The 15,141-nt window shown below is 48.3% G+C and overlaps 1 protein-coding gene across 1 annotated transcript in view; it reads right to left on the reverse strand.

Moving 5' to 3' along the window:
* Nucleotides 1-5,587: 5,587 nt before the first annotated feature.
* LOC143927191 (cholecystokinin receptor-like) overlaps nt 5,588-15,141 on the reverse strand; it is a 108,289-nt gene continuing 98,735 nt past the window's right edge. Inside the window, exon 5 of the mRNA XM_077451167.1 lies at nt 5,588-6,913. Within this exon, the coding sequence (XP_077307293.1) occupies nt 6,384-6,913 (530 nt within the window). The 3' untranslated portion in view covers nt 5,588-6,383. The remainder of the gene's footprint in view (nt 6,914-15,141) is intronic.

Below are 15,141 nucleotides of genomic sequence, written 5' to 3' on the forward strand. Positions count from 1 at the left end.
TTTGTCCCACCCGCCGGATTCGAGGGTGTGGCGTCTGTCCGGGTTCTGGGTCACTGATGAGCGGCTGCGGGAGAAAACTGAAGAGGCTGTCAATACTTTTTGGCAACATAACGCTGACTTTGAGAGAGGATCTATTGTATGGGATGTATTTAAAGCTGTACTCCGGGGACACTACATCTCCAATATTGCCTCCTTGCGCAAGGAAGCAACTAAATCCCTTACAGACCTGGAGGAGCAGTGTGGCAGGCGGGAGGCGGAGTATATTAGGACGGGGGGGGAGGGGGCCTATCGGCGGTGGCAGGAAGTAGTCTGGGATGTTTCCCTACTGGCGGTGACCCAGACCCAGCAGTCAATGTTACACTCTAAGCAGAGGATTTTCGAATATGGCAACAAGAATGGTAGGCTGTTGGCGTGGCTGGCGAAGGTTCGCTCAGCTACCACACACATTGCCAGTATCCGAGATGCTCAGGGGCGGGAGCTCACCTCCCCTGGGGACATAAATAAACAGTTTTATGAATTCTTTAAAGGGGTGTACGAGTCTAGGCGAGTCTACTCGGACGCTGCACTGCAGAGCTATCTGGCGGACATCCCTTTTCCGGTGTTGTCCGCGGAACATAGGGTGATGCTGGACGGGGATGTTTCGCTGGAGGAGATCCAGGTGGCGATCGGCGGCCTTCAAACTGGCAAGGCCCCGGGCGCTGATGGTCTACCAGCGGAGTTCTACTCCCAACATGCTGATGTGCTGGCTCCTAAATTTAAGAGACTCCTCGATGGGCTCGGAGAGGAGGACTGCCTCCCGGAGTCTATGGGGGATGCTATCATTGTTTTAATTCCAAAACCGGGCAAAGACCCTCAGGATTGTGGGGCTTATCGTCCAATTTCTCTCTTAAATGTGGATGCCAAACTGTTAGCTAAGATCCTAGCCACTAGGTTAACTTTGGTGATCTCTACCCTGATTCACACCGATCAAACGGGTTTTATGGCCGGAAAGGGCGCCGATATCCACATTAGACGTTTATTCCCTCCCAGGGCCAGAGTGCGTACCAACGCTTGGCTATCGGAACCCCTCTCTCTCCAGAGGGGCACCCGGCAGGAGTGCCCCCTATCGCCGGGGTTGTTCGCTCTGGCCCTGGAACCCCTGGCGATCCTGATTAGGGAGTCACCGGTTATTAGAGGTTTCCGGAAGGGGGGCTTGGAGGAACGGATTTCCCTATATGCCGACGATGCCCTACTTTATTTAAACGATACGGATCCGTCGCTATCGGAGGCGCTCGCGATCTTTAACAAATTTGGTTCCTTCTCGGGGATTTGTATAAATTGGTCCAAATCAATCTTTCTCCCTGTGGATGACCGGGTATCCCTACCTGCTGGTGGTATCCCACTGCAGAGGGCCACCGAGTTCAAATACCTTGGGGTGAAGGTGACCAGAGACCCTAACTAGTACTGCGCTCTAAATGTGCTCCCTCATCTCCACACCCTGCGAGAAAGATGCGAGTCCTGGTCTGGGCTCCCGTTGAACCTCATAGTGCTCATAAATGTTCTGAAAATGGTACTCCTGCCCAAATTTAATTATGTCTTTCGGAACTGTCCTGATTGGATTCCGGGGTCTTTCTTTCGGGAGGCGGACAAGGTTATTGGGTCCTTTATATGGAACGGCTCTTCCCCCAGGCTGGCTAAGTCTGTTTTACAATCTCCGGCGAGTGTCGGTGGTCTCTCCCTTCCCCAACCTAAGGGCCTACTACTGGGCAGCTATACTGGTCACAGTTTCGTGGTGGTTTGCGGCGTCGAAATCGAAAGGGGCAGTATGCCTGGAGGCGGCTGTCGTGGGCTCTCTACAGGACCTGCCGGAGCTGGCTTACAGGGGGTTGACGGCGAACACGGCACTCCCCGGCCCGACGAGGACGACGCTCAGGGTGTGGCGGACGGCTGGGCGAAGGTTTGCGAGACAGAATTGCTGGTCTCCGGCCCAACTCTTATGGGGTAACCCGAATCTTCCGCAATTTAGGTCGATCCCGGACCCGCAGGTATGGGTGCGCTTCGGAATACGTACGTTGGGGGACATCATGTCGTCGGGAGGACTGCTTCCTTTTGCTCGCCTGGCAGAGCTGCACGCCATGCCTGGCTGGATGTATTTCCGGTACATCCAGCTGCGCCACGCCGTTAGGGCTCAGTTCTCTGTATCCCCGACCTTACAGTCTACTCCGCTTGAGGAATTGTTCGCGGGGGAGGGCCCAAAGAAACCTCTTTCGGATGCGTACCGGGTGGTCTTCCCAGTGGAACCAGCGAGGCTGACTTTGCTCTGGAGTAAATGGCAGGCTGACATTCCTGCACTGGAGAAGGAGGACTGGGAGGAATGGCTGGAGAGGGGTACTAAACTGGTTATATCTGTGAGTGATAAACTCATCCAGACGAAGTTTTTTCATCGGGTGTACCTCACTCCAATGCTCCTGTCCAGAATATACCCCACTAGAGACCCCCATTGCCCCCGGTGCCAAACTGCAGTCGGAACGTATCTACATATGTTCTGGGAGTGTCGACGGCTAGATGACTTTTGGTCCGGTATTTTTGACCACTTGAATGTCCGGCTGGGGTTGGGGGTCCCTCGGACCCCTGAACTAGCCTTATTGGGCATTCATCCAGATGAACTCACGCCTTATCACTCGAAGCTGCTGACCTCGTATCTCCTCTTCTATGCGAAGAAAGTGATCCTATGCAAATGGCTCTCGGCTCGCCCCCCTAGTGTAGCCCAGTGAGAACGAGCCATCAATACTGCCCTCCCATTGTATAAGCTAACATACCACAATCGGGGTTGCCCGTGGAAGTTTGACAAAATCTGGCTCCCATGGACTTCCGGGGATGCCGCTTGAGGGTCATGGGGAGACCATGGCTCTGACTGTTCCCCCTGTTCGGTGCCTGCCCCCCCCTCCCCCCCCCCCTGTCTGCTCCCCCCTCCCCCCTCCTGGGCCGCTAAAGGGTTCGGTTTGACATAAGGAAAAGGTGACAACCCTACTTATAAGGTGAAATACAGTATTTAGTAAACCGACAGAATGTTTAGATGTTTAATTTTAAAAGCAGCGGCAAACCTGGTGATCTCACAGGTTTGCTTATCTGACAGAACACCGCTTCTTTTATAATTCAACATGTAAACAGCCCGATAGATTTCCAAATACTGTATTTTACCATATATGCTTTGTTTACTGTTAAAAATAACTGTGAAATGCAAAACTCCGGTGGGTATAACAAGATGTCTGCTTGCCCCCTTCTCTGTGTATCTTTACTTTGCAGGAGTGTGGGGTGTAGCAAGATGGTGGCGACCGGAACGTCCATTTCTGAAGGGTCACCATATCTGATGGAACACCTGAACAAAGACATCTCAATCCAGGAAGTAGATGGTGATACTGGATGAACAAAGGGCTCCATATCAGTCCAGAAAGTAGATAGTGACCCTGGTAGATACCTGAACAAAGATGAACCATTTCTGGAAGTAGATGTTGACCCTGGATGGTTCCTGAACAAAGATGGCTCCATCTCAGTCCAGGAAGTAGATGGTGACCCTGGATGGTGCCTGAACAAAAATGGTGCCATCCTTCTGAAGAGAAAAGTAGATGAAGGCACTGTCAGGTGGAGTATTGTGATCTTGTGTGATATAATAAATACCTGGACGTGTTACACAGATACAACATACATAACATCAAAAAAAAAATACAAGATGCTAGGATTACTTTAAGATTTGCCATCCTTGTATTGACCTCTAACCACAGCATAGAAAAGCCTGTCTGCCCCTTGTCAGCATGCTGTAGAGATGGACACTTGCTTTCTTGGTGGAAGCAGTGATTCCCCTGCAGAAGTACCACATGTCTTCTCTTGAGTCATACCTATAGCTCTGCAGTCAGGAAAGCTCATGCTTCTCCCCTGACTGGAGAGCGCTAGCTCTGATGGTGGCGACGGAACGTCACTTCCGTTACCATTTCTGAAGGGTCGCCATATCTGACGGAACACCTGAACATAGACAGCTCCATCTCAGTCCAGGAAGTAGACGGTGACCCTGGATGATGCCTGAACAAAGATGGCTCCATCTCAATCCAGGAAGTAGATGGTGATACTGGATGAACAAAGATGGCTCCATATCAGTCCAGAAAGTAGATGGTGACCCTGAATGATGCCTGAACAAAGATGAACCATCTCAGTTCAGGAAGTAGATGGTGACTCTGTATGGTGCCTGAACAAAGATGAACCATCTCAGTTCAGGAAGTAGACGGTGACCCTGGATGATGCCTGAACAAAGATGGCTCCATCTCAATCCAGGAAGTAGATGGTGATACTGGATGAACAAAGATGGCTCCATATCAGTCCAGAAAGTAGATGGTGACCCTGAATTATGCCTGAACCAAGATGAACCATCTCAGTTCAGGAAGTAGATGATGACCCTGGATGATGCTTGAACAAAGATGACTCCATCTCAATCTAGGAAGTAAATGGTGATACTGGATGAATAAACATGGCTCCATATGAGTCCAGAAAGTAGATGATCACCCTGGATGATGCCTGAACAAAGATGAACCCTCTCAGTTAAGGAAGTAGATGGTGACCCTGGATGGTTCCTGAACAAAGATGGCTCCACCTCAGTCCAGGAAGTAGATGGTGACCCTGGATGGTGCCTGAACAAAGATGGCTCCACCTCAGTCCAGGAAGTAGATGGTGACCCTGGATGGTGCCTGAACAAAAATGGTGCCATCCTTCTGAAGAGAAAGGTAGATGAAGGCACTGTCAGGTGGAGTATTGTGATCTTGTGAGATATAATAAATACCTGGACCTTTTACACAGATACAACATACATAACATCAAAAAAAAATACAAGATGCTACGATTACTTTAAGATTTGCCATCCTTGTATTGACCTCTAACCACAGCATAGAAAAGCCTGTCTGCCCCTTGTCAGCATGCTGTAGAGATGGACACTTGCTTTCTTGGTGGAAGCAGTGATTCCTCTGCAGAAGTACCACACGCCTACTCTTGAGTCATACCTATAGCTCTGCAATCAGGAAAGCTCGTGCTCCTCCCCTGACCGGAGAGCGCTAGCTCTGATTCTCCATGATTAAGCCCCATGGGTGGGGCAAAACATGTCAGAGGCGTGTAGTCAGGAGGAGCTTAGGCTGCAGCCTTATCTTTACCTTTCTGTGTAGTGTCTGGGCACCTTCTGTCTTCTGATTAGCTCTGATTCAGTGTCAGACCTTTGCAGAGAGACCACTGCTTTCAAATACAGAGCAAGGGGCTTTTCTGCTCCGGCTGTGGCTGCTTTTTAAAGAAACTTTAAGGCCAGGAAAGGTGTTCATTGTAGAGTTTAAGCATGTGACGGGGAATGGTTGTATGCTCAGAAAATTACGTTTTAACTAGGCAGGATTGCACTGGTCACAGAGGAGAGAACGACTGCTGGAGTTTAATTGATAGACCGTTTTTGGTGGCAAAGGGAGATGTATCCGGGCATGGTGAATCATTCGTGAGAGACCGCAGACTCCTGCACAGGATTGCGATATCTGGGGAAATATTGCCGCCATAAAACCTTTTTCCGCCATTAATAATTCATCACTACCACTGGTGAAATATTTATTGCACACATTGGTGGGGAACGAGCAACGGGCCAGAATTCAATGAATGTACAGACAGGCATTGACCCGCCCCATCATCTCACACTAACAACACTCAAGTTCAATGAACCCATACACGAGACTGTGTCCTATATACATCACAATCAAACATGACCGCACATCGGCACAAACTGAACAATATTCCTTGAACAGTCCTGATGTTCTCCAAGTTCCTGTGTCAACACAACTTATAGAAATGTCTGTCTCTCAATTCAAGTTTTGCCAAAAAATACCATTCCTGATCCACCTCAACAAACCCTGTCATTTTTAAAAGTGTCCTGTGAATATTTTTTTTTTAAATTTTATTTACATTTGGCACCCAAAAAATAGAATGTCTTATATGTACAAAGCAGTGTGGGAATCCCAAGGTCGGGATACCCAGGATGTGAGCCATACTGCATGGTTCGGTAACATCTCCAGTATATAATAACACAACACTGAGGGGAGAGACCGCCTGTCGGCGCACTTGACTTTCAGCTGCCCTTGCGGCCGGGTCAGTCCAGAAGATGTTGACTTTGTATAACAAGAGTCAAATATGGCACTACACTGAACAAGCGGAGAGTTGGTGGTGTTTTAAGGCTTTTGGGGCATTTTGTGGCCCAGTCACCGAAAGAAAAACAGTGCATCCAACACTTATAATTACTAAAGTCAAAAGGCCAGGCAATTTTCTTTGCTCCTTGTACCGTCAGTTCAGAGAGCAAAGACACAGTCCTGTCATCTGGAGGTCCCACCGCATGCTCAAGGAGGACCCAGACTGCTGACCGTGGTGTAGCTGAATTTGGAAAGAGACGCCCCCGTGGCTATTATATCCTCCTCCGGTTCACGAAAACGCCGGCAAGGCTTGATGCAGCCTGAAAAAGTTCCCAGGAAGGCTTTGCGAAAACGTTTGTTCATGAAGCAGTAGATGATGGGGTTGACACAAGCAGACGTGTAAGACAAGAGGTGGATGAAAGAGATGGGGGCCCCGGAGAGGATTCTAAATGCGGACTCCTCGTCGAAGGCCTTCCAGGTGTTGGCGACGTAGATGGGCATCCAGCATATGAAGAACATGGCCACAATGACAATCAGCATGCGGATGACCCTCTTCTTGGCCATGAGTTTGGCCTCCGAATTGTTGGCCCGTGCACGGTCTATCTTGCTGCAGTTGCTAGGAGTCAATGTGGACATCTCCATGGTGTTGCGGCGTTTGTTCACTTGGATGTAGCAGCCGTCACCCTCGTCACAGTTGGCAGTTGTTGTTGCGCCTGTCGCCGATCCATTTTTAAGAGCTACACATAAGAAAAAAAAATGGCATTATTATTATTAGAGCAAAAGCCTGCCCGTTTTTCCAAAGGTAAAAAGGTAGAATAAGGAAATACTGTATATGTTTCTTTATGATAGCTTTGCGATATGTATGATTTCTGCAATGGGGAAATTGTGAAAAGACAAAGATGATATGAGAAGCCTTATCTGAGTGGAAGGGTGTCATACACATCGCCTCCCCAATCCAAGGCTAGGTTAACTCTGTGACATTTGGCCGCTGACAATTATGGGTTTACCCGTTAATGGTTTAGGTGGTCAAGTGATTGAGCAGCTGGTTACTACGTCTAAGCCAAACCCCCTGCTACACTACTCCATGCCTGTTTTTGTCTCCAGCAGTCCCGACTCTAGTGACTCCGATGTCCTCAGTGACCCAATTGTGAGTACAGCAACCCCTGTGACTCAAGACACCTTTGTGACTCTGGCAAACCCTGTGTCTTCAGCGACTTTTTGTGACTCCTGTGCACTGAATCTCCAGTGTCTCTTGTGTCTTTAGTGACCCTAGCATCTCCATTGACCCTTGCACTTCTGTGTCTCCAGTGACCCCAGCATCTCCAGTGACTCCTACACTCTTGTGTTTCCAGTGACTCCAGTGACCTTGCACCCCTATGTCTCCAGAAACTCTAATGTCTCCAGTGACTTCAGCGTCTCTGGTGACTCTAGCATCTCTCTTGACCCTGCACTCCTGTACCTCCAGTGACTCCTACACTTCTGTATCTCTAGTGACTCCGCTGCCTCCAGCAACCCTTGTGACTCCAGTGACCCCTATGTTTTTAGTGATTCCGGCATCTCTGGTGACTCTAGCATCTCTCTTGACCCTGCACTCCTGTACCTCCAGTGACTCCTACACTTCTGTATCTCTAGTGACTCCGCTGCCTCCAGCAACCCTTGTGACTCCAGTGACCCCTATGTTTTTAGTGATTCCGGCATCTCTGGTGACTCTAGCATCTCTCTTGACCCTGCACTCCTGTACCTCCAGTGACTCCTACACTTCTGTATCTCTAGTGACTCCGCTGCCTCCAGCAACCCTTGTGACTCCAGTGACCCCTATGTCTCTAGTGATTCCAGCATCTCTGGTGACTCTAGCATCTCTCTTGACCCTGCACTCCTGTACCTCCAGTGACTCCTACACTTCTGTATCTCTAGTGACTCCTAGGCCTCCAACGACCCTTGTGACTCCAGTGACCAGAGACTCTAGAGCAGGGGTCTAAAACTCAAATTGCCAGAGGGCCACATGACAAGTTTTCATATCCCATGGGGGCCGCATGTAAACTTTCAAAACTTCAAAAACAATAAACTATACCAGCAATAATTTAGTATACTATACACAGCACTGATGTCAGCAAACGCATTATTAACCCAGCACTGATGTCAGCAAACATATTATTAACCCCCAGCATTGCTGTCAGCACAACGCATTATTAACCCCCAGCATTACCCCCCACACTGCACAATTACCCCCCACACTGCACATTTACCCCTCACACTCCATAAAATAACCCCCACACGCCATAAAATACCCCCCACTCTCCATACAATACCCCACACACTGCACACATTTCTACCCCAGTCACCCCAACTAAGGACTTTGCCTCAGTGTGATGGCTCACTCACCTCTCCTGGCAGTCAGGATCATCTGCCTCCCAAGTCCTCTTCTTCTGGCTTCCACACAGGCCTAGTGACAGGGGACCCAGAGAACACAATCTCCTGCCCTGAGGTCAGTGCCCAGGTGGGCGGGGCGATGGGCGGATCGATGAGCGGATCCTTCTTCCGCTCCTTCCTCTGCTCTGTTCTCTCTCTGTGCTGCAGCGGCATGCAGTGGAGAACACAGGACAGATGGAGAGGTAAAGCTCTTCGGCGCCTCCCCCTCTGTGGTGCCTGGGTACAGTGCAAATAGACATCCTGGATCGGCCCTGCCTGCGGGACATTTTTAACTGGTCCGCGGGCCACAAATGGCCCGCGGGCCGGTACTTTGAGACCCCAGCTCTAGAGACTCTAGTGTCTCCAGCACCCCCATTGACCCTGCATTCCTGTATCTCCAGTGACTTCTGTGCCTCAAGTGAACCTTGTGACTCCAGTGACCCCTATGTCTCCAGTGACTAGTGTCTCCATTGACCCGTCACTCTTGTATCCCCAGTGACTCTGTATCTCTGGTGACTCCTGTGCCTCCAGCGACCCTTGTAACTCCAGTGACTCCTGTGTCTTCAGTGACCCTTGTGACTCCAGTGACTCCTGTGTCTCCAGAGACTCTAGTGTCTCCGCTGACTTCAGCACCCCTATTGACCCTTAAATGCTGTATCTCTAGTGACTCATGTGCCTCCAGTGACTCTTGTGACTCCAGCGACCACTATGTTTTCAGTGACCCTTATGACTCCAGCAAACTTAGTGTATCCATTGACCTTGTACTCCTGTACCTCCAGTGACTCCTACACTTCTGTATCTCTGGTGACTCCTATGCCTCCAGTGACCCTTGTGACTCCAGTGACCACTATGTCTTCAGTGACCCTTGAGACTCCAGCGACCCCTATGTCTCCAGCAACTCTAGTGTCTCCAGAATCTCCATTGACCCTGCACTCCCATGTCACCCAGTGACTCCTACACTTCTGTATCTCTAGTGACTCCTGTGCCTCCAGTGACCACTATGTCTTCAGTGACCCTTGTGACTCCAGCGACCCCTGTGTCTTCCATGACCCTTGTGACTTCAGCAACCCCTATGTCTCCTACAACCCTAGCATTTCAAGTGATCCCAACAACTCCAGTAACTCCTTACACTCCTGTATCTCCAGTGACTCCTCTTTCTTCAGTTACCCCAGGATCTCCAATGAATCTTACCCTCCTGTGTCTCTAGGGACACCGATGTTTCCAGTGACCCCTTCTCTCCTGTGTTTCTAGTATCTCCGACTGTGTGTCTTGAGTAACCAAAGTGTCTCTAGTGAATCTTGCTGGCCTGTGTGCCCATTGACTCCCATGTCTCCACTGACCTGGTGTCTCCAATAATTCCTGCACTCCTGTGCTTCCAATTACCCCTGTGATCCTGTATTTACAATGCACTCCATGATTTTCAGTGACTCCACAGCATCGGGTGTCACTGATTGTGTCCAGTTGATTTACTGAAACTGGAGACTGAAAAATCTGGTGCAGGTGTGCATGTTAGCCAATCAGCTTCTAACTTCTGTTAGTTTAATCAAGCTTTGATTAAAAAAACAAAACTGGAAGCTGATTGGTTTGCACCAGATTTTGCACTCTCCAGTTTTAGTAAATCAACCCCTAAGGATGGGTTCACATATGTGCGGCCACAGTTCCCAGCAGGGGGTCCGGTGGGTTTACCAGTTCAGGTGCAAATCAGGTTAAGTTTTTTTAACCTAAATTCACACCTGAACTGGACAGAAAACGCACAGGACCCTTTTGGGATGGGGATCGTGACTACCCCGGACCTGTATGAACTGGCTCCACTGAGAGCCGATCAGACTCGTATCTCATGCGAATTGGATGCGGGGAGAATCCAGAGCATCTTGTCCCATACAGTGACCCCAGAGCGTCCTGTATCATCCTGTCACTCCTGAGCACCTCCATATCACCTGCATGTCCATGCAGCCCCTTGAATGTCTCTCTCCCTGAAGAAACATGACAAATCGCCTTGGAAGGTTTGGCCACTTACATGTCCCGAGCCTTCCTATTGGTCAATAAAGCCACTTATTCCATTAAAGTAATGTGGATGTTTAAACGCACATTGCACGGGAATGGTCCATTGTGGTCACCATCAGGAAACCCACCCTGAGAAATGCCATGGAGCCATCTCTTAGGAAGGGGCAGCAAAGATCAGCGGCACTGAGAGGCAATAAAGGATAAAAAAAAGGTGGAAAAACAAATATTCTAATAAAGAAAAAGCCAAACTGTGCAATATGATAACCTGCGATGTGCATTGAACCAGTTCTGGTGATGACACAAAAATACACCAAATGTAATAAATATGAAGTCACACAAGCAAAGATTTCCCTGCCATGATGGCCTTGACGCCCCTCCCCCAGGTTGATCTGTGCTTGTGGAGATTGAATTGTGAATACCCCCCCCCCCCCCCGCATTATGTGGTGTCTTCTCCTCCCCCTGACACTTATAACCATAGTCATTTATTAATACGAGTATTGTAACTGTAATGGGTGGGGGTGGGGGGTTGCAATCCATCTGTCATTCACCAGCTGGTCCTTCCATACTTTGTGAATCTGTGCTTCTAAAATCTGCTTCCCACTGACATCAATCTGTCTTTATAAATACTCTGAAGGTGTTTAGATCAAGCACCCCAACAATGTATCGGTGTGAAGACTGAGCACCCCAACAATGTATCGGTGTGAAGACTGAGCCCCCCAACAATGTATCAGTGTGAAGACTGAGCACCCCAACAATGTATCAGTGTGAAGACTGAGCACCCCAACAATGTATCAGTGTGAAGACTGAGCACCCCAACAATGTATCAGTGTGAAGACTGAGCACCCCAACAATGTATCAGTGTGAAGACTGAGCACCCCAACAATGTATCAGTGTGTAGACTGAGCGCCCCAACAATGTATCGGTGTGAAGACTGAGCACCCCAACAATGTATCAGTGTTAAGACTAAGCGCCCCAACAATGTATCAGTGTGAAGACTGAGCGCCCCAACAATGTATCAGTGTGAAAACTGAGCGCCCCAACAATGTATCGGTGTGAAGACTGAGCACCCCAACAATGTATCAGTGTGTAGACTGAGCACCCCAACAATGTATCAGTGTGAAGACTGAGCACCCCAACAATGTATCAGTGTGAAGACTGAGCACCCCAACAATGTATCAGTGTGAAGACTGAGCACCCCAACAATGTATCAGTGTGAAGACTGAGCACCCCAACAATGTATCAGTGTGTAGACTGAGCGCCCCAACAATGTATCGGTGTGAAGACTGAGCACCCCAACAATGTATCAGTGTTAAGACTAAGCGCCCCAACAATGTATCAGTGTGAAGACTGAGCGCCCCAACAATGTATCAGTGTGAAAACTGAGCGCCCCAACAATGTATCGGTGTGAAGACTGAGCACCCCAACAATGTATCAGTGTGTAGACTGAGCGCCCCAACAATGTATCGATGTGAAGACTGAGCACCCAACAATGTATCAGTGTGTAGACTGAGCGCCCCAACAATGTATCAATGTGAAGACTGAGCACCCCAACAATGTATCGGTGTGAAGACTGAGCACCCCAACAATGTATCAGTGTGTAGACTGAGCGCCCCAACAATGTATCGGTGTGAAGACTGAGCACCCCAACAATGTATCAGTGTTAAGACTGAGCGCCCCAACAATGTATCAGTGTGAAGACTGAGCGCCCCAACAATGTATCAGTGTGTAGACTGAGCGCCCCAACAATGTATCAGTGTGAAAACTAAGCGCCCCAACAATGTATCGGTGTGAAGACTGAGCGCCCCAACAATGTATCAGTGTGTAGACTGAGCACCCCAACAATGTATCGGTGTGAAGACTGAGCACCCCAACAATGTATCAGTGTGAAGACTGAGCACCCCAACAATGTATCAGTGTGTAGACTGAGCGCCCCAACAATGTATCAGTGTGTAGACTGAGCACCCCAACAATGTATCGGTGTGAAGACTGAGCACCCCAACAATGTATCAGTGTGTAGACTGAGCGCCCCAACAATGTATCGGTGTGAAGACTGAGCACCCCAACAATGCATCAGTGTTAAGACTGAGCGCCCCAACAATGTATCAGTGTGTAGACTGAGCGCCCCAACAATGTATCAGTGTGAAGACTGAGCGCCCCAACAATGTATCAGTGTGTAGACTGAGCACCCCAACAATGTATCAGTGTGAAAACTGAGCGCCCCAACAATGTATCGGTGTGAAGACTGAGCGCCCCAACAATGTATCAGTGTGTAGACTGAGCGCCCCAACAATGTATCGGTGTGAAGACTGAGCGCCCCAACAATGTATCGGTGTGAAGACTGAGCGCCCCAACAATGTATCAGTGTGTAGATTGAGCGCCCCAACAATGTATCAGTGTGTAGACTGAGTGCCCCAACAATGTATCAGTGTGAAGACTGAGCATTATGGGGCATTCACGGTAAATTAGAGTGCCGCGGAGCACCCCATAATGCACTGCGAGATCGCATTGTTGTATGATGATTGGCCAAAGCATGCACCTGGCCTGCATGCTTTGGACAATCACAGCGACTAAAGGCAGGTCAAGTCCACGCCCTACACTATATAAGGCTGCTTTTACGGCAGCCCTGTGTAACAGGCCCTGTTTAACAGGGACATGTAATTACAATTTTTGATATAATATTTCAACGCAGGGGCTGTTCCTGCGCCCAACAAGAGTATCTGTGAGGGCTTACAGTGTTATGGCACCAACATTATATCTACCGGTCTTCCTGGCGACACATTCCCAATAAGATGGCCGCGACACTACTTCCGGCATACAGGAAACCGGATGTTTACATCGCTGAAACCAACAAAATGGCCGCCAGCCCACTTCCGGTGACCATGTCTAAAGGAATATGGCCGCCGTGATACTTCCGACGCTCGTTTTTACAGAAACTAGCTGCATTTTTCATATGCTTATTGACTTGCCTATATAAAGCCACTTCCCTAATAATTAGCTATCCCCTGATGAAGTCACGTGACCCGTGACGAACACGCCTCGGGAATACTACTACCGGAAGTGACGCTGGTCGAGCTCGCTGCTCGTTTTTACACTGCCTGCTTTCTATCCTATGTTTGTGAGTACCTGATTTTAAGTTTAATTTCCCAAATAAATATTGCACTAAAATTACTACACTATGGGGCATCCTTCCTTTATGTTTTAATTTAACATATATGATACCCGGCACGAGACCACCTATGGCGAATACCCCAAAGTGACTCTTAAAGAGGCCACGTACCATATAGAGAACAAGAGAGGGACGCCAAACAGGAATTACCGTAACAGGATCCATAAAGGGAAAAGGTCTCCAGGGACACCCAAAGATACATTCAATATATGCTGTAACCTTACAGCAGTAAGGTAAGGGGACATCCATAAAAAGATCATCTAGGATCACACGGAAAATAACATCACCCCACTGAACTTCATTGGATCACTTTAATTATCACTCATTACGCTGATAAACACCAGCACTATAGTTTACTCAGACTTTATGCGATTTTTGGTTAGAAGTCCACTCAAGTTTTATGCGATTTTAGATATAATCGCTGTACGGCTCTTTTGCACCTTATGCGATTTTGTATACAGTGCCTTGCGAAAGTATTCGGCCCCCTTGAACTTTTCAACCTTTTGCCACATTTCAGGCTTCAAACATAAAGATATAACATTTTTATTTTTTGTGAAGAATCACCAACAAGTGGGACACAATTGTGAAGTGGAACAAAATCTATTGGATTTTTGAAACTTTTTTAACTAATAAAAAAATGAAAAGTGGGGCGTGCAAAATGATTCGGCCCCCTTGCGTTAATACTTTGTAGAGCCACATTTTGCTGCGATTACAGCTGCAAGTCGCTTGGGGTATGTCTCTATCAGTTTTGCACATTGAGAGACTGAAATTCTTGCCCATTCTTCCTTGCAAAACAGCTGGAGCTCAGTGAGGTTGGATGGAGAGCGTTTGTGAACAGCAGTTTTCAGCTCTTTCCACAGATTCTCTATTGGATTCAGGTCTGGACTTTGACTTGGCCATTTTAACACCTGGATACGTTTATTTTGTGAACCATTCCTTTGTAGATTTTGCTGTATGTTTGGGATCATTGTCTTGTTGGAAGATAAATCTCCGTCCCAGTTTCAGGTCTTTTGCAGACTCCAACAGGTTTTCATCCAGAATGGTCCTGTATTTGGCTGCATCCATCTTCCCCTCAATTTTAACCATCTTCCCTGTCCCTGCTGAAGAAAAGCAGGCCCAAACCATGATGCTGCCACCACCATGTTTGACAGTGGGGATGGTGTGTTGAGGGTGATGAGCTGTGTTGCTTTTACGCCAAACATATAGTTTTGCATTGTGGGCAAAAATTTGGATTTTGGTTTCATCTGACCAGAGCACCTTCTTCCACATGTTTGGTGTGTCTCCCAGGTGGCTTGTGGCAAACTTTAGACGAGACTTTTTATGGATATCTTTGAGAAATGGCTTTCTTCTTGCCACTCTTCCATAAAGGCCAGATTTGTGCAGTGT

The sequence above is a fragment of the Lithobates pipiens genome, unplaced genomic scaffold (assembly GCF_037356315.1).
Source record: "Lithobates pipiens isolate NorthernLeopardFrog02 unplaced genomic scaffold, aLitPip1_a1.2 Scaffold_23, whole genome shotgun sequence".
NCBI lineage: Eukaryota > Metazoa > Chordata > Amphibia > Anura > Ranidae > Lithobates > Lithobates pipiens.